At 39.0% G+C, this 21,227-nt stretch overlaps 1 protein-coding gene across 1 annotated transcript in view; it reads right to left on the bottom strand.

Moving 5' to 3' along the window:
* Positions 1-21,227, bottom strand: part of NPNT (nephronectin) — a 74,955-nt gene that overhangs the window by 34,879 nt on the left and 18,849 nt on the right. The window contains exon 4 of the mRNA XM_065877268.1: positions 6,447-6,539. Within this exon, the coding sequence (XP_065733340.1) occupies positions 6,447-6,539 (93 nt within the window). The remainder of the gene's footprint in view (positions 1-6,446; positions 6,540-21,227) is intronic.

The raw sequence follows: 21,227 nt of genomic DNA, 5'->3' as shown, positions 1-21,227 counted from the left end.
GAAATTTTATTAGCATGCAGACACTGAAAAGTGCTTGAAAATCTGGAAGAGATTAATTGAGTATGATAACCCAATGGATTTTTAAGGAAAATAATCTTTCATTCATTTAATGTAATTTGGACCATTTTTTTCCCTTTGAGGCTTAAACTGTGCAATGTCTCAGAAGTCTAAGCTTTTACATTTTATCTGACTCAAGTGGAGGTCACAGGCAAACACATTTCAATATGTCAACTGCCATAACTTTTACTCTTTAAATTTTTAATTATATACTTCAATAAAAAATTTTTTAAAAGAAAAAAAAATAAATTTTCAATGATTCTGAAATTCATCCCATTGCCCTAATTTCTTGATCCAAAGGCATCAAGCTCCCTATGAGCAGAAACAGTAATTAATAATTTAAATGAGTTTAACTCAGTCATTCTAAGTTCCTAAACGTATGAGTGAGTGAGGAATAAAGTCTTTTAGAAGTACTGTAGAGTCATACTGCCACCTAATTTTTCTACAAAATCTTCCAGCCTAATGAAGACATTAATACTTTTGGTGTTTCTATTCTCACACCAGTCCTGTAGGTGAAGAGAGCAGGAGTTACTCTCCTTCTATTACGAACTGGTTTGCTAAGACTTGCTCTCAATCATTGAGCTACTTCAGCGCTGTGCTAGAACCAGAACTCAGGCTTTCTAGTAACACAAAATGTTCACCAAAAGAAGGAAGCTAATGTATGGTTTGATTTCCAAGTGACCTAAAAACTCTACACCCCAAATGTGGTCATGGGGAAGAGGACTTGGGCACTTCTAAAATCTATTTAGCGAAAGTCATCAAAACCCCAATCTCAGGTGCTTTGGAATTCCTGACTTCACCTACACAGGAAAACAAAAGTTATTTTGTTATCTGATTTTTTAGAAAACATTTTGAAACCCAGAGAAGAAGAAGAAAAGCAACGGATACTTGAGGCAGGGAAAGGACAGCGGAGGCTCCAGGCTTTGTAGAGCACAGAGAATCACCACCAGGTGACAATTCCTGCTGCTTGCTTCACATGCTCAGGAATGTGGAGGACTAGGTACTCCGGGGGTGAGTCTTCAGAACATTGGCAAGAAGTGACAACACTGCAGGAAGCCGTGCAGGTGGGAGAAGCAGACCACCTGAGATAATGCACGCTCACCCCTTGAAGGTAAACTTGTGGCTTGATGATCCAGGGGTTGTGAAAGAGGCTGTTCACTGCCTTGGTCAAGAGGAGTTGGGTACAAGTGTTCATCTTCACACCAGGAAGAAGGTAACAAGAGTCAGCTTTGAACTGTTGTCATTTTTAGCCCTAAAAATCTTTATAAGTGTATATTAAACAATTACATAAAGTTGGTGGAGTTCAAAAAGAATGCTTTAGATACTTTACAAAAATTAGTTTCTAGTTCTTCTGGTTTCTCTTTTTTAATTTTAATTTCTATGTTCCTTAAAATTTATCACTGCTATTTTGTGTCCCAAGAACACACAAACATTATAAGTTAACATCCACGTACATCCTCATATCGATTTTTTTAAGCACCAAAAAGGAGATGGTCCTTTTTCGAAAGATGATTTTAGTCATCAACACAGACAGAAAACTCAAAAAAACAGATTATGTAAAAACTGATTATTATCAACCTGCTCTGTTTAGGTACACCTAGGTCTTATAGGACCAATTTAAAATATTTTCCTATATTATTATATTGTCCAATAGTTTAAAACACTCCAGAATTATGCATAAATTTATGATTTGCATAAAGATCTCATTTAAATAAATAACACAATAGATCATGGATGTTTTAATTCAAGTGTAAGAACTTATGTCACCTTTAGGTCACATTTAATTAGAATATACATAAGACACCCCATGCAAAGACGAATACGACTGAGATATGTGGGGCTGGAAATAAAAGAGAAGAATATACATAAGATGCTTTCTGCAAAAAATGGTAACTGTGGCCATTATTACCTAACCAAAATATTATAAGATGGGTGAGACCCAAAGTAGAGTCAAAAAGGCAATCCCATCCTTTAATATGGGATTAAAGGATCCCATATTAAAGGATATTAAATATCCTTTAATAATATGAAGTTTCAAGACTTCATATTATCAACAGCCAGTTAAACTACCAAATTAAATGAACACTGGTTCCTGGGGTTGAAACCACATATCCTTCAAACACTAAGGCCTTAAGAAACTCCTTTAATATTAGGGTTAAAGCACTTCGACTATTGTGCTAAGGAAAGCAATCAACTGAGGCTTAACCAGCTCACCAAAGTTTACTGTCTGGTTCTGTGCTATACGATACCGATTCTTTCCTTGGGGTAAGGAATTCAACACGTGAAACATAAACCATGTCAAAACATTAATAATTGATATTTGTAAATTGTTTCTTCTGAAATTATTATAAAGCATGCTGTAAATTCAAAAGAATATCTTTCATTCCCGAAAATATGCAATGATATGGTATATTACATGCCCCAAATTATTCTCTAATGGGAAAGTTATGAAAAAGATTATTATCTATAATAGTATCCTTTTTTGGCTGAGGAGATTTGTATGGGTACAGAGACTCAAGGAGGGGGGAAGTCTGAATGAATTAAAATTACCAGAGGGCTTCTCTGGTGGTGCAGTGGTTAAGAATCTGCCTGCCAGTGCAGGGGACACGGGTTTGAGCCCTGGCCTGGGAAGATCCTACATGCCGCGGAGCAACTAAGCCTGTGCACCACAACTACTGAGCCTGTGCTCTAGAGCTCACGAGCCACAACTACTGAAGCCCATGCCCCTAGAGCCCGTGCTCCGCAATAAGAGAAGCCACTGAAATGAGAAGCCTGAGCACCGCAATGAAGAATAGCCCCCGCTTGCCGCAACCAGAGAAAGCCCGCGTACAGCAACGAAGGCCCAAAGTAGCCAAAAATAAAAATAAATAAAATAAATTTATTTTTAAAAAAAATTACCAGAGAAAGTAAGGTGGGAAAAAGCAAATCTTGCCAGAGTTCAGGTTAGAATTTCATCTACCATGAAAGGCACCTTGTGCCTTACAGAATATGGTCAGTCCAAGGCCATGATTTGATACATGATCTGGCTATGGCAAATCCAGAGAATAACTCAGAGGCAAGCAAAAGTCACCACCAGCAGATCCACACTAATCTTGTAACAAGTCTGCTAACTTAAGCCAGTTCCACAGTGGGCCTGCCCCGCCATCCCTGCTGCTCCCCAGGTAGCTCTGAAAGCACTCATCTACTCACGCTGTTCACTCAGCCAAGCAAGTTCCCAGGGGGTGAGTTCCCAAAGCACACAGCTCGCAACACAATTTTTAGCGGATATGATTTTTGCCTTATACCAAAACCTCCTTTTAATCAAATGTTAATTTCCAGTTCTGTGGAAATTAACTATTTCAAGTATACCTCTTCTTAACATTTCTCTCCTCAAGAAAAAAGAAACTAGGGACTTCCCTGACTGTCCATTGGTTAAGACTCCACGCTTCCACTGCAGGCGGCACAGGTTTGATCCCTAGTCGGGGAACTAAGATCCCATATGCCTCGTGGCCCGGCCAAAAAATGACAAACAAACAAAAAAACCCAAAACAAACAAACAACACCCCTGCCAAAACCTCTGCGCTTAAAAACAAAGAAAAAAGAAACCTATTTGACTTCCCATATCTCTGAGGCATGTTTTCCATTTTATTAAAATGTATGGTCTGAATAAAAAACTGTCTAAGTTAATTTGTTATGTAGCAGATACAGACAATTTGCTCTAATAACGTTTCTGGGGGTCTCTGGACAGCTCTCCCACTTACCCGGCTCACGCCTGGCTGCCTCTCTCACTCTGACAGATAGTCCACGGATTCAGAGACTAAGGAGCTATACCAGACAACTCCATGGAACTCTTTCCCATTCCTATGGTGTTCAGGACCAAGAGCCATTATATGAAACAGTCACTAAGCAAATATTTAATGTGCACTTATCATCTGCAAATCATTTTGATAAAAGTTTTCGGGAACCTAGAAATCAGAGGGACCCCACAAAGGGTTCCTGCTCTCAAAGAACATAAACCTTCCCATCAAGAACTTGCCACAATTGCTTTTATGGTAAGGAAGGAAAAGAAAGAGATGATTAAAACACATAGGTTTAATATGGACTGGAATTTTATATTCAAGACTGAACCTGAAATTACATCTTCAGTGGCAGCACTATTTTTACAGGTGTCAAATCCCATTTTGCCACTAATAAAATCCTCTTCCCCCTAACTATATTTAGTTTTGGGAGGCAAGATTTCAACTCAGTATATTTTGATTTTTCTTAAGAGAAATGGGTATGTATTGCAGGGTAAAGTACATGGTAAACTGGTTTTCTGAAAATAAGAGCTACCCAGAGATGGATCCATGTTCCAATGATAGTTTTAGTGTCTGAAGCACATTAAAGTTGATGTAGTTCCTGCAAATAAATTTAAATGAATTTCTCTGCAATCTTGACAGTGGCTTCTTTTAATAAGTCTTCTATGTATACATTCCTGGCATCAGGACAACAAAGTTTTATGGTGTTGACATATTAAGGGAACCTTTGATGCTTTATGTTCAGCACTTAAAAAAAAGAAGCATGCTGGCACTCTCAGATGAACACTGACAACTCAATAATCAGAACTGAACATGCTGCTACTTGAGAACTTACACTGGAGAGGAAAAATCAGATGGGGTTTTAAAAGAGTGAACTGAGATAATAAGAACCCCACTTATTTTGAAAATACTACCCACGTATGTTAGGTAAATTCCAAGTTAAAAAAATATATTATTAGAAAAGAAACTTTGGAAAATATCAGCTATCAGTCAAGTAGCTGATACTAAAGAACACACTTTAGAATAAACAGCTTGTCCTACCATTGGACACATCACATTTTACTAACATGGATTTCATCTGGTTCAGGAACAATTACATATACTTTCAAATTTCAGTGTTCCTAGTTCTTGTGAAAACTATGTCTATAAATCATGAGTTTACATGACACACTTAAAGGAGTATCAGATACTGAAGAATAAGAGTATTTCAACAACATTATTTCTGTATCAGGTGAGGCCAACTATGTATCTATGGGACAGTTAGACCCTACATAACTCTTTCATTTGACATTTAAAATGCTAGGAAAAGGACTTCCCTGGTGGTGCAGTAGTTAAGAATCTGCCTGCCAATGCAGGGGACACAGGTTCGATGCCTGGTCCGGGAAGATCCCACATGCCGCGGAGCAACTAAGCCCATGAGCCACAACTACTGAAGCGCACATGCCGTAGAACCCGTGCTCTGCAACAAGAGAAGCCACTGCAATGAGAAGCCCGCGCACCGCAACAAAGAGTAGCCCACGCTCTCTGCAACTAGAGAAAGCCGCACAGAGCAACGAAGACCCAACACAGCCAAATAAATAAATAAATTTTTAAAATGCTAGGAAATATTACTTTAAGGAATAAGTGAAAAATTTTACTCTTTTATCCTTGCATCTTTCTAGTGAAATCTAACCCTATCTTTTCTTTATTTCTGTATTTTTCTTTTTAACACCTAATGGTAGAAAGTTCTCGGTTGAAATTAATGAAAAAGACAAGTCTTGTCAGCCTTGTAATGCAGCATGCGTCAGAGGATCACATTTCCAATGACGTTTTCTTCATCTAAAACTACACTGGTAGAAAGAACAGGAGTTATATAGACAATTGCTCTAAGTTGACATAGCAGATCTTTTACCAACCACTTTTGTGAACTTGGACAAGACACTGAATATCCCTGATGTCTCTTCAAATGAAAAATGAAATATTATTTATAGCTTATTATAATAAATAACACTCTACCTCCTAATGCTATTGTAGTGATGAAAATAGATAATATATGTAAAATACCCAAGCACTGTGAGGGCTAAATAATCATTTGCTTTTATAAGCATCTGATGCCAATTAAAAATAACTTGCTAAGTTAATCAAAATCCTTCTCAGAGGAACATTACAAACTGGTCAACAGTTGAAGGGAATTTAATCACAAAGATCAAAGAGCTCAGAGTTGGAAGGGACCTCAAAATTTCAAGCCAAACCTCCTACCTATTAAAGTGTTTTCATCTAACAGAGATCCAAGGAGGCTATCAATTTGCCAAAGCTTCCCAACTAGTTAGTGGAAGAACAAGGAGAAGCAGAATGTAAGGCTTCTAAGGTTACTGATGCTGCAATTCTCTTTTTCAAAATCCATTTTCATTATTAATAGTGAATAAGAGTATAAAATTATTTTAATTGCACTCCGATTAAACAGATTTTAAAAGATTTACCCTTATTATATTTTTGTCTTTCAGCAAAATGGCATCTCATATATTTGGTGACAATAGTTATAGAAAAGTGGTTTGCATGAGAACTTAAATTTTTATATCAGGCAGGAGTAGAGAGGGCTTATGACTGTTTACTTGTGTCACACAGTTTCCCTACCTTGATTGCAGGTTTTGCCGGCATATCCAGGATGACACTTGCACTTGTTCGGTCCGATGCATTCACCGTGTTTGCACTGTGGCTGGCACACAGCTGTGAAAAAAGGTTATCATGCATTATTTCTAGGTCAGGAGCATGTCAACCAAGTAGAATCTACATCATGTACTAGTTTGATAATAAAAGAAAAAACTAAGAACTTACAATAGAGTAACAGAAATATACAAGATCATTGTGTCCTGGAGCAGTAAACATTGTCTAGACTACAGACTCACACACATGTGTTGTGTGTGGGGGGGGTGGGGGTGGGGGTGGGTGGGTGGTGTATTACTTGGGGCTGAAAATTTTGCTAAACTTGAGGACAATACTCAAATAGCCAAATAGAAGAAAAATTGGAAAACTATGCATAAACACAACTGATGTTTGTCAATAGCTATCCCTTTATAATAACTTGCACCCATACTTTCAAAATCATTTTCTCAAATATGCTTCAAAACATACTTCTTAATCCAAAGATACTGGTTAAGTATGAACTCCAAATAAATTTCCCATTAAATAATATTTTATTGGAAATGGTATTTCCAAGAATAAAATGGTTCAAAATGAATTTAAAACTAAATATTTTTGAAACCTCAACTTAAGAATTCTTCTGTCATTTTGCCCATTCTTAACCTTAAGTTGCATCGTAATTGCTCATCAATCTATAATACACTTTCTACAGCCTAACACAGAAAATAGAAAGTTCTATTTTACATTTCCAGTCTTCCATCAACTGAGTTTGTCTTCCTTCAAGACTCCAAAATGCTATAAATCATCATCACTCAAATCTTTTCACAGTCTCCAATTCCTACCAAGATACTGGTTAGAATTTATTCCGTTTATACAGCGATTCTCAGCAGGGGATATTTTTGCTGCCTATGGGGCATTTAGTACAAATGGAGACATTTTTTATTGTCACACTGGGAAGAGGGTGCTACTGGCATCTAGTGGGTAGAATACTGGGATGCTGCTAAACATCCTACAATGCTCAGATAACCCCTGACAGAAACAAATTATCCAGCCCAAAACGTGATGGTGCCAGACTGAGAAATCACTCTATACCAAATATACGTATCGTGCTACACCAGATACTAAAATAGATGAAAAATAATTGTACAGTGTGGTCATTGGTCCCATAGAGCTTACAATCTAGACGAAGAGACAAAACAATCATGTTTTAAATTCAAGGCAAATATTTATGTATGAGCAAAATTGGTGGCACATATGAAATTTGGGAAGAAATCATCACACAAGCATATCCATATAGAGTTGCACAGAAAACCTCAAAGGAGAGATCTTGAGTTGGATCTTGAAGCTAGGGGAGACAGAGAAGAGAGCGGACCACCCAAGGCATGGAGAACTGTAGAGCCAAACAGGCCATCATTTATTTAGAGGACACTGAGGAGGCCTGTCAAGCTAAAGAGATGGGCAAATGCTGGGGGAAGAGTAAGAGGTGGGCAATCATAGGTGAGTGGTACCAGACGATGATGTTCCCTAAATTTCAGACTGAGGATTATACACTTTATCTATAAATGAAAACTTCATCATCATCAATCAGGAGGATTACCTGACAAAATAAAAACTCTAGGAACGTGAGCATAGTGATGATACGTGGGATAGACTGGAGTCTAACTAACACGCAGAAGGCATGATTTGTTCTTAGGACAGGAAGGGATGGGCTTCAGTAACCCCTGAGTGAAGAGCAGACAGGTCTTGAGGACCAGGTGGAGTGGGGTCAACAGTGACCCTGTTTTCTCCAGTCCCTCTCACATTAGCCCATGCTTTTCTCCATTCTGGGAGATGCTCCCATTTTCGGACAATTCTCAAACATTCCCTTCAAAACTCTAACACTCCTGTGAAGCTGATGCGCATGTTATTTTTGATGTTTTCTACATTCCCTCATTCAACTCTCACCAACCCTTCCCTCGCCTGGCACTCCACAGGCTTTATTTGCCAGTCTTACTTTCAGGTCTTTCCTACCTGTATATTTGTCACCCCAACTGGACCCTGTACCATGATTAATCCTTACTGCTGCTCGGTACGTATTTAATGCAAAAGTTTGCAGAAAGAAAGGGTGAGCAGAGTGTAAATAGTAGAGACATGCAATGAGGAAATTCATAAAAATCTGATTTTAGATACGGCATGACATTCAACAGGAAACAATTCTGTTCAGATCTGTGAAAAGAAATGCACTACCTAGGAAGGCCTTCCAGTATTATGCTTCAGTCAATTATATACCTGGTTGACGGTTTATACGCAGTTTTAAAAGCAAGTCCCAGGTATAAACCACCTTTTATGTAATTTCCAGGCCCAATCACCAAGAAATGCAAGTTAGAAAGAAATTTCTTTAATCTTAAAAAAAGATGTTCCATAAATTCTAACAATTATATATGGATACAACCTGAATGAATCAAGTTATCACAGAGGCATCCAAAGTGCCAGATTTAAAAAGAAAAAGTAGGATATCAACTACACTTGAATAAAATAAATTATTAAAAAAGAAAAAGAAAAAGTAAACACCTCAAAATAATTAAATGCAAGTCTAGGTAATAACCTCCCCAAATAACTGGAATTTGAAAACATCTCAAAAACATGAAAAAGAAGTTTAGAAAGTACCACTAAAAATCATGAAAAAGTTTATTTATGAAACAAATGTGAGGCGCTCAGGCTGTGTTGCCTTTTGACCCACTGACCAGCTTGAAGATCATCCATTTATAGTACTTTCAGGTGCTTTTCAGGAACAAAGGTTTTTATTGTCACCCTCCCTTTCTCATTGTTTGTTCTCAGTGGAGTGCCCCAATGTGGGGCACATCAAATGCCCTCATTCCAAGAGACCCAGGTTGTTAATGTTTCTTACATGTTTAGGGAGCCAGTATTTTCAAACAAACTGCTGTTTGCACGTCTACCCAACAGACTATTCACTGAAGTAACCAACGACCTATATATTAGCCAACAGGTATTAAACGGAATAGGATACTCACAATGCTGATGTAACCAATTTTTTTTCTCTTACAAAAAGAACACCCTTTGAAAACGGTTGCACAAAAGACGATCTCCTATTATCTTGCTGGCATTAGGTCTGCAATGTGATGTTCAGTCCAATAAACATGAACTGAATATTTAATACATGCAATTATTCTGCTAGGCAAGTGAGGGTGATGAAGGAATCACAGAGGATTTGAAAATTAACTGTGAAACTTTAATACACTGGCTGAAAGCTAACAAGGGCTATGATAGATGAGATAAAAGAAGGGGGGAGGGGCAGATCATAACTGTGACTGAGGTCAAAAAGAGTCATGTACCAAAATGTTCATTGCAGCTGTATTTACAATAGCCAGGACATGGAAGCAACCTAAGTGTCTGTCGACAGATGAATGGATAAAGATGTGGCTCATATATACAATGGAATATTCCTCAGCTATAAAAAGAAACGAAATTGAGTTATTTGTAGTGAGGTGGATGGACCTAGAGTCTGTCATACAGAGTGAAGTAAGTCAGAAAGAGAAAAACAAATACCGTCTGCTAACACATACATATGGAATCTAAGAAAAAAAAAAAAAGGTCATGAAGAACCTAGGGGTAAGATGGGAATAAAGACACAGACCTACTAGAGAATGGACTTAAGGATATGGGGAGGGGGAAGGGTAGGCTGTGACAAAGTGAGAGAGTAGTATGGACATATATACACTACCAAATGTAAAATAGATAGCTAGTGGGAAGCAGCCGCATAGCACAGGGAGATCAGCTCGGTGGTTTGTGACCACCTAGAGGGGTGGGATAGGGAGGGTGGGAGGGAGACGCAAGAGGGAAGAGATATGGGGATATATGTATATGTATAACTGATTCTCTTTGTTATAAAGCAGAAACTAGCACACCACTGTAAAGCAATTATACTCCAATAGAGATGTTAAAAAAAAAAAAGGAAATGTGATCTGAGCAATGCCTTAGAGGTAAGAGGCAGAGATAGTTGGGATGGGAGACAAAGCCTTTCAAACTATGAGCAAAGGATGGGGAAGGACAATGAAGGGAGTTCTCAGGGAGCACCACGGCTCTGGTGGAGCTACAGTACAAAGTGCTTAGAACAGTGGATGGCAGCAAAAGACAGGGCTAAGGCAGGTCTTAAAAGGCACTGGTGGCAGAAACTGCTGGGTGCTTACTAGTACTATTTTCCCCTTCTTCTTGAAAACAGAATGGCTTTTTTTTTTTTTTTCTGGAGGGGATAATGAGTCAGCAGTGGAAAATTACATTCCCTATCCTCCCTGACATATTTGGGTAGCCAAGAGACTAAATTCTGGTCAATTGTATGTAATCAGAAGTTATTGGGTGGGGCTTTTGGAACTTAAAAGCTACTTAAAAAGGTGAGTCTGTCATACAGAGTGAAGTAAGTCAGAAAGAGAAAAACAAATACCATATGCTAACATATATATATGGAATCTAAAAAGAAAAAAATTGGTTATGGAGGAGAACTTAGGGGCAGGACAGGAATAAAGACGCAGATGTAGAGAATGGACTTGAGGACATGGGGAAGGGGAAGGGTAAGCTGGGACGAAGTGAGAGAGTGGCATGGACTTACATACACTACCAAACGTAAAATAGATAGCTAGTGGGAAGCAGCCTCATAGCACAGGGAGATCAGCTCGGTGCTTTGTGACCACCTAGAGGGGTGGGATAGGAAGGGTGGGAGAGAGACGCAAGAGGGAGGAGATATGGGGATATATGTAAATGTATAGCTGATTCACTATGTTATAAAGCAGAAACTAGCACACTATTGTAAAGCAGTTATACTCCAATAGAGATGTTTAAAAAAAAAGGTGGCTGACAGGTGGCTCCTCTGTCTTCTTGCCTGGAATATGGAAGTCATGGCTGAACTACAGCAGCTACTTTGTGAAATGGAAAAGAGGCAAAGCTGGAAGTCATAATATTAACCCTGAATGGCCATCCAAGTAATTTAGGACACTGGTCTTTGTGTCAGTGTTACTTGTAGCCGGACACAATTACAATACAGTTACAATTACAATTCCTAACTATCCTTGAGCACAAGGCTGAGGAATGTGGACTTAATCTGTGTTTACCATCAAGCCAACAAATGCTTTCTTTGGATACACAGGACAGAAATGTTATGATTAAATCTTAGTAAAGAAATAAAATTTGTCAAAGTTATCTTATACCTATAATATCATATACTTTAGAAGTATCTAAAGAATTTCATTTCTACATCTAACAATTAGATTAGAAAATACTTAGCCACCTTGAGACTAGAGGAAAATGATTCCCAACTTCATTTTCAGACCCACCTTTTGACAACCCACTTCACTGTAACGTGAGTTCTCAGTGGCCAGCACACACCAACCTTCACAATCTGCTGTGAATAGCAGGTCAGGAAAGAGAGAAAATAAGTGGACTATCTTTAGTAGTCTATTTTAGAATGATCTTCTCAAAACATCAAAAATAGATGAGACACTGATTTGTAGGAAAGAATGTGTCTGTTGTCGCTATAGGTTAATCACAAAAGTCAGCATTGTTTCTCTGACCTTCACATGGATCAATGACAAGAAGTTGGGCCACATTTGGTCCACTGGCCACTAGCATCCACATATGGTTTGGCAGCTCAAGAAATAAAATTCAGGTGAGGATCACAGGTAGTCAATTAATGACAGATTCTTTTTCCCCCAAAATCAGATGCTGGAATTAAGGTCAAATGGGCAAATCACACTCCAAATTCACTCTCTCACATTCCTGCAACACGATCTCCAAAGTGCCCTTAAAATAACCCCTAAGTCATTACTTTAACTAGAAAAAGAAACATGTCTCAACTGGCAAAGCAAACATAGCTCTTTAATGTCACATGTTCCAAGCCTCTTCTGTTTGACTGCAATCTAAGACTTTATTCTTAAAAATTCATCCTAACTGATGTAACTGGGGTTCTGAGAGTCGGACAATGTTTTCTGACACTGAGTTGGACAATGTTATCAAATAAGTCGGGGGAAAATTAAACTCCCACATCAGTTCTATATAATATTTCTTAGGTAATCTAACCACACTTGGGAGTCAAGTGCCAACATTTGTAAAAAAATAAGGACATGTTGAGTTGCCCAAGCAGGTGGTGGCTCTGGAAAGTGACAAGGGAAAAGCCAACTCAACCTCAGGTGTTGTTGAAACTTGAAAATGATTTTTTTTTCTTTCTTTTTTTTTTTAAATTTCTTTTTATTTTTGGTTGTGTTGGGCTTGTGGGCTTTCTCTAGCTGTGGTAAGCGGAGGCTACTCTTTGTTGCAGTGTGTGGGCTCTAGGCGCGCAGGCTTCAGTAGTTGTGGCACATGGGCTCAGTAACTGTGGTTCATGGGCTCTAGAGCTCAGGCTCAGTAGTTGTGGCGCACAGGCTTCGCTGCTCCGCGGCGTGTGAGATCTTCCCGGAGCAGGGCTCGAACCCGTGTCCCCTGCATTGGCAGGCGGATTCTTAACCACTGCGTCACCAGGGAAGCCCGAAAATGATTTTCTTAATGTAAATAAGATTGTCTTTCGAATCCTAAGAATCATTTGTAATTTTTGCAATCTACATCATGTTGCTATTCAGACATGGAACACTAAAAGCAGAAAAAAGAACCTTGTCCTCCAGAGTCTGTAACTTAGAAACAGGTTACATAAAGTATGCAAGTTGGCCTTGGGAGAGAAAGAGTAACTGAAAGAGGCATTACACAAGTCATTGCTATATTGCTATATTAACGGGACCTGGAAGGAATGGAGGCAGAATTTTTATAGGGCTCCACTGGAAAGGACCTCGAGCTTCCCTATATCATAGGTATAACAAATCCAGAGGGAAGAATCCTACAGATTCCAAGATCTCCAGAGGAAAATAACCCTCCAGCCTTCCTAATATCCTGTATTCTAGTGTTGAATATCCTATTTTCAAATCTAAGTTCCCTCTGTAGTAAAAACTGAAATAAAAGGGCCTCTGATTGTTACCACTATAAAATACTATCTGTTAAACGATCTCATGAATACAGAACGCAAAACCACTTTATATGACTGATTAAATTTACCCTCACAGTATCCATATAAGGCAGGAGAGAGACAGACATTATCCTCATTTTACCAGCAGAGAAGCAAAAGCACAGAAAGTTAAGTGACTTGCCCGATTTCAGTAAAAATTTCTTATCCCAGTTCCATGGAGAATCTGCTAATACTTCCGGTAGTCAGAAAAAGGCCAGAAACCCAGCTTTTTGAGTGGATTTGGAAGAGAGTGAGATCATAGTAATATTAAACAGGAAAGGATGAGAGGGATAGAGAATATCAAAGGTAATTAAAGGCATAAAGGTATTTAGGTTACATTTCTAGGAAGGAAAAGTTGCAGTTAAGAATACAATCTGTAAGTTAAGAAAATTAAAGTAACCCTGCCAGAATGTTTCAACATAAAATAATCTCTTTGCTCTACTGCTTGTTTTGGGCAGAACCCAGATTTTGAATCATTAATGAAGTACAGAATTGTTATCTCTTCTGATGTATTACTACAACTATGATTATTTTTGTTCTCATATTTTAAGTAACATCATTTTTATTAAGAATTTAAACTAATCATAAACTACAGTCAAATATTAAGTCAACCAACTGATTAATAATTTAGAGTATGACGTTAAAATAAATAAGGATTTATGCTCTATATAATGTTATATCCCAAGAGCTATCTGGCTACCTTATTTTATTTTTGTCTTTGGGAAAATCCAATTCAACTTTCTCAAGTACCTATTTAATCTCTATCTAACCTTTAATTCCTGAAGTAGACCAAAGAAAATAAGTGCCTGCATCTGCATCTTTGAATCTCAAGCTAACTTTTATTCACCATAATTAAACAATATCCATTTCCACTTAAGAAATCTTCTGAAAAGTGTTGTCATTTTTGGTTTACTTGAAATTTTAACTTTTCTTTCTGTTTTCGTTGTGGTAGAAGAGTGGAATTTAGATTAATGCCAAATGAGACTTTAAGAACACATCAGAAAGTGTTATTACTTATCAGGAAGTATGAAGTAGATTTTTGTTTTTGTTTTTTTAAGTAGGGTAACAGTAGCAATGAGCACACGTAACACCCAGATCTTTGTTTCTTTTTTTTGTCAAGATTTTTTTTTTTGACTTGGACCATTTTTAAAGTCTTCATTGAATTTGTTACAATATTGGCTCTGTTCTTTACGTTTTGGTTTTTTGGCCGCAAGGCATGTGGGATCCCAGCTCCTCGACCAGGGATCGAACCCAGACCCCCGCATTGGAAGGCGAAGTCTCAACCACTGGATCACTAGGGAAGTCTCCAGATCTTTGTTTCTAAATACCGTCCCACAATAAAAGGAATCAGGGCTGGGGCAGAGAGGCTGAAATGTTTTGCTGTGACAAAAAGCAAGGACATATTGAAAGAATGATGGAAACAAGTGAAAAGGACACAGGAGCTGCTTGGAAGTGTTCCCATTGGCCAAATTTGGGATAATTTGAGCACCAAGAAGAATAAGAATAGTAATTGATAACAACTGAATAATAAAAGAATCCACGGGTCCAAAGTGATTCTAAAAAAGAAGAGAACAGAGCTCCTCTTTACAGAATGCCAGTGAACACGCAGAAGGAAGGACAGAATCTGAAAAAAGCAACTTTATAACCACCATCAAATAATTTGAGCAAAAATTATCCAAAAGTTTGTTGGGGAACAGGATATTCAAACAGTTTCAATGTATCACCCCATAAATTATTTACTAATTACAAAGAGAAGGAGGTGCCTTTCAGTGGAAAAATCTGGTAGTCAGAACCTTAATCTAGTGATCAAACTTAGCACCACCAGTAACAGAACAAACTGACATTATGTGCGATGGGCATGTTATAATATATGATCACCTAGTAATATTCTTGCAAAAAAGGTTTAACTAGTATCTAATTATGAGGAAACCTTAGACAAATTTAGATTGTGCAGTATTCTACCAAGCAGTTGACCTGGACTCTTGAAAAATGTTATTGTCAAGAAGGAAAAAAATAGTAGATCTAGAACTCTTCTAAATTAAAGAAGACCAAAGAGGAATGTCAACTAAATGAAATATATAATCCTTGATTGGACCTGGATCAGAAAAAAACCATAAAAATCATCTGGAGGTAATTTGGGAAATCTAATTACGGACTGTTTGTTACATAATATTATTGCACCTATGCTAAATTTCTTAAGTGTGATCACGGTATGCATGCTGAAGTATACAGGTACAAAGAGCCATTATGTTGTAAGTTACTTTCCAATGGCTCACTAATATGTGTGTATGTGTGTGTGTGTATATGTGTGTGTGTGTATATATATATATATATAGAGAGAGAGAGAGAGAGAAGAGTGTGCATACATGCAAATATGTAAACAACTGTACATGAAGAGTATATGGCTATTTACTGTTGCTATACTTTCAATTCCTCTGTGGATTTGAAATTTTCAAACACAAAAATGGGGAAAAAAATTATAAACATGAGTAGATAATATGTATACTTTGACAAATATTTCTTAACATGTGAGCTGTTGCTCACTTAGGGCTCTCTAGAGAAGAGGGTAAGGCACACGTGCTGGAGTTAGACTGCTGGGTCCCAGCTCTACCACTTGGGAAATGAGTGACCCATGCAGATTACCCAGCTTCTCTCTGATCTAAAATGAAGATCATAGGTTGAACCAGAGGAAGTTGTCAGCACTGCCATTTTTTACTTACAAAATAGTAAAGCAACATGGTGCATATAGAATTTACCCATAGGTTTACTGGGATGATTAAATGAGAAAATCCAAATAAAGTACTTAGAACAGTACCCATCTCATAGTAAGAGCTCAATAAAATGTTATCTATAATGAGAATTATAAGAATGACAAAGAGGAATAGCTACAGTGTCTAAGAAACTGCATTAAGAACTGGGGGTGGGGCTTCCCTGGTGGCGCAGTGGTTGGGAGTCTGCCTGCTAGTGCAGGGGACACGGGTTCGAGCCCTGGTCTGGGAGGGTCCTGCGTGCCGCGGAGCGGCTGGGCCCGTGAGCCACAACTAAGCCTGCGCGTCTGGAGCCTGTGCTCCGCAAAGGGAGAGGCCGCAATAGTGAGAGGCCTGCGCACCGGGATGAAGAGTGGTCCCCGCTTGCTACAACTAGAGAAGGCCCTCGCACAGAAACGAAGACCCAACACAGCAAAAATAAATAAATAAACTCCTACCCCCAACATCTAAAAAAAAACAAAAACTGGGGGTTTCACCATGTCACTCTCCCCCTTATACTCACTGAGTCCTCACTATGTTTACTTATCATTACACTTATCATACCAGTTCAAACTCTCAGTATGGCATTCAACCCCATATTTCATAATTTGACTCCTGTCTGTCCCACCGGCCTCATCTCCAATCATATCCACAAACAGACCAACTGATGGCAGTTCTCAGGAAGTAACATACTCTAATACTTGCATGCTTTTACATAGAATGTCATTCTTCCCCTTGTCTGATGGACTAACATCTAGACAGACTTCAATACCCAGCTTAAACAGTATTTGCTTTTGCCCCTCCTTCTGAGTTTGGAGCCCTCCTCAGCGCTTTCCTAAACCTCTGTGCATACCTCTGCCATAAATTTTATACACATATATTTATATATACACATATATCATGCTTTATTATCACAGTTATTCTTCTTATCCTGCTCCCCCACTAGCTTTGAGCTCTTTAAATACACAGTACCTGCTCTGAAATCTCATACAGTCTCCTGACAAAGACAGACATGACAGGTGTACAAGGTGTTAAAAGAATATAGAAGGAAGAATTTCTCTGCAGACAGGAGGGAGTAGGAAAAATGTCAGGAAAGGCGGCAGGAAGAAATGTGAACTGAATCGTAAAGGGTGGGTAGGAATTCACCATGTGGCTGGGTGAAGGGCCTTATTCAGAACAAGCAGCATAAGCAAAGCCAGAGAGGCATGAAGCAGCAGAGGGTCTGGCAATGAGAGGGCAGTGCACTGGGACTGGGTCCACATTGCAAAAAATAGTCCTTTATAAAATAAGGCAATCATCAGCCTGAAGACTCTCGTACTCAGGGAATCAATATTCTATCCATAATGGCGAACAATAATGGATTATAAGCAGTAGATGACACAATCAGGTTACACTTTATGTGTTTTCAGACATGTAAATGGATTTAAGAAGCTTCATCAAGAGTTAAGATCTCTAGGGCTTCCCTGGTGGCACAGTGGTTGAGAGTCCCCCTGCCGATGCAGGGGACACGGGTTCGTGCCCCGGTCCGGGAGGATCCCACATGCCGCGGAGCGGCTGGGCCCGTGAGCCATGGCCGCTGAGCCTGCGCGTCCGCAGCCTGTGCTCCGCAACGGGAGAGGCCACAACAGTGAGAGGCCCGCGTACCGCAAAAAAAAAAAAAAAAAAGTTAAGATCTCTAATATGTAATAAGGTCATAAGATAGGCAGACAAATTAAATATATTTATTTTCCCAGTAAACAGTCTTTCCTAAAACTACAATCTGCTTATTAAGATTACATCATGTTCACACTTTTCAGGCCTTTTGTATAGAAGTGCCTGGTCCTTATATCTTCAAAGTACTGACTGAGCTAGACTAGGCACTGCAGAAGCTAAAGATGTATAAGACACAGTCCCCCAGCTTCATGGAACTAACAGCCTAGCAGAACAAATGGTATAAATCCACAAGTAACCACAACGTAGGACAGGATGAGATAGGCTCTGTGCCAGTGTTAATAACTAAATGTAGAGAAAGAAGAGACTTCCTGTCGCTAAAATCAGGAAGAAAGAAAGGGGGAGGTGGCATCTGAGCCAGGCCTGGAGGCAGGGCTGATTCTCAGTATGTTCAGCTAGGAAAGAATATAAATTTCAAACATAAGTACAGTCATTCATTCCTAACAATGATTTACTTTTAGTTGAAAATTTGCTTTTAGGAGTGATAGTGATGGGAAACAGAAAAAGCCAACCAAAAGGGGAAAAAAGATAGAATGATTGTAGAGTGTGATGTTTTTCAGCCTTTGATATAAACAAATATTGAATTACTCATTTCTTTCGGCTGGAGGCCAAAATGGTAAACTGGAAAGAAAGTTTTTCAAGAATTGAAAACTCTCAGAGAACATTTCAGCCAACAGTCAATATAGTATTTTACCTCTCCCACATTCTTCTGATACTGTGTAATGTTGATCCTCTATGGAGGTAGTTGTGAGGATCATTAATGTTGACTGAAGGTGACGGAGGGGAAGGAAGGTTTGGGTAGGACAGGGGTGGAGAGATCATCAAATCACAGCCTGTGCCCTTCTCACATCGCGCCCCTGAGCTCCAGGCCCTGGAATCCAACCACGTATCACATCTCTCCACTTCAAAGTCTCATAAGCACTTCACACATATCACATCCAACACTGAAGTCTTCGTCTGCACTTTCTCCCATGTTCTCTAGCTCACCAAATCACACACCAGAAATGCAGGCATCATCCTGGAGTCCATCTTCCTTACAACCATCCTCACCACCACCAGCCACCGTTTTCCTGAATGTGAATCAATGGGAGCCAGTTACTGAACTAAGTGTTTTGCATTTTCTCATTTGATCCTCATAAAAACCCCATAAGGTAGGGCTCTTATCTATATTTTACCAAAAAAGAAGCTATTGCTCAGAAAGGTTAGGTAAGTTTCTCAAAAACACAGGTCTGGTAGCAGCCAAGTCTGTCTACGAAGCCTGCATTCCCCAGCACTGTCCTAAAGCATGCCTCCCCATCCTTTCTTTTTCGTGTCTTTCAATCCCTATTCTTCCCTCTGGTCCCACCAATACCGCTTAAAACTCAATATCTCACCAGGTTTACTGTAACAGCCTCTAGTCCCGAGCCTCAAAGGGCTATCTCTTAATTGCCAATCAGCAAAATGTTCAGAAATTGGCCCCAGAACCCCAAATGCCTACAGATCCTGGGCATCTGCCTGAAGCAGTGAGCCCTATGATAAAAAGGAGTACATGTTTCTCCAAATGGGGCAACGCTAAGCAACTCCAGTCCACCAATTCCTTGCAGCAACGCAGAGCTACTGATTTATCAACAAAGCCTGATACCCACTTTTCCTCAGAAACACTGGCGACTATTTCGAAAAATCTTAACACTCTCTGTGAGCAAAATCAAATTCACCTGTATGCTAGATCTGACCCATTGGCACCAGCTTACAACTTATGAAACATAAATCTGATTATGTAATTCCCCTGCTTAAAATCTGTACAATGTCTCTCTGCAACTTTGGGATAAACCCTACTCTATTTAAGATGACATCAAAGGCCTTCCATGAGTCAGCCCATTCCTACCTCTCCCACAGCATCTCTCATCAGATATCCTTCAAACACATACCCCAATGCCAAATGAAGGTTCTTACATTTCCTGGAATGTGCCTCTCACTCTGGCTTCTGAGGTTTCAGTGCATTTTTCTGTCTGGCCAGGGTGCCCTTTACTTGACTTACTTATCCCTCAGGATTTAGCTAGGCCGCCCGTCCATCACTCTTGGGTGGGGATACTGCCCACTGAGACGTGCTCTCACAATATCCTATCTCAAAACACACCTCTCATCCAATATTGTCTTCATCTGTGGGCCTTCAACATTGACAGGGAATGACATAAATGCCTGTAGCTTCATCTTACTAATGTATCTGCAGTGGCTGGCACAGGATCAGACAGGTAATCGCCCTCAGTATGTAGCTACTGAATGAATGAATCAACTGAACACTACTGAGTCTGTGAAATCTTCCTTGATCCTCACCAGCAGGAAGTAATTCTTCCTCTAAACAGCCTCAACTCTTTATCCTTAACTCTTGCCTACTTTAGAATCCTGGAAGGAATAAGAGACAACCATCTTACCAAATCAGCTCCTCCCAAGTAAGAGTCCATGTTTTACTAATCTCTGTATCTCTGCCAGCCCCTAACTTAGCTCCTTGCCTCTAGTAAACTCTCAAATGTGTGTCAAATAAATGACTAAGTAACTCTACATGTAATTCTACAATTCAATTCTCGATCCTTCCAGTTCCTTTTCCTTGGGTTAGGTAACCAAAGCCCTACTTCACTCTGACATTTGCAAATGAATGTTATTAAAGAAGTGGAAAAGGAATGGTTCAAAAGCACAGATGGTCATCCAATGACAGTTTTTATTTTAGAAATGAATAATCCGAGAAATCTTCTACTACTTCCAATGGATTTTTTCCAAACGATGGGCATGGTAAACAAAATTTATTTTAAAATATGCTATACCGTGGATGCCACCATGGACCCTAGTAAAAATAAAACACTGTTTCAAAGTTAATTTGTATTCTTTATATTGACCATACAATAATAATAGCAAACATTTATCAAGAACTGTTCTACATGAGGCATTCTCCTTATGGCCAGTAACAATCTTGCCAAGTAGCTTTAAAGATTAGGAAATTGTGGCTCAGAAGATTTAAGTAAAATATCTAGTATGTCATAGTTGGTGAGTCACAGGAACAGGTCCTGAACCCACATCTGTTGGTGACAAAGCCCACATTATACTCTTTGTTTGTTATGACCTCCTTAACCTCTGCCACAGCTCTGCTAGTTAATACTATAGCTGATAGTAAATATAAGATACATACGCTTTGGTTTTTTAAGTGTCCCTGAACAGAGAAATTTCTTATCTTTTATTTCTAGAACTATCAGTTTTGTTCCCAAGTGATTTTATTAAAATCTCCCCTTAAAAACATTTTCTCTGACATGTCATAGTATCTTCCATCTA

The sequence above is a fragment of the Phocoena phocoena genome, chromosome 5, assembly GCF_963924675.1.
Source record: "Phocoena phocoena chromosome 5, mPhoPho1.1, whole genome shotgun sequence".
NCBI lineage: Eukaryota > Metazoa > Chordata > Mammalia > Artiodactyla > Phocoenidae > Phocoena > Phocoena phocoena.
This window is presented reverse-complemented; position numbering and strand designations above follow the sequence as displayed.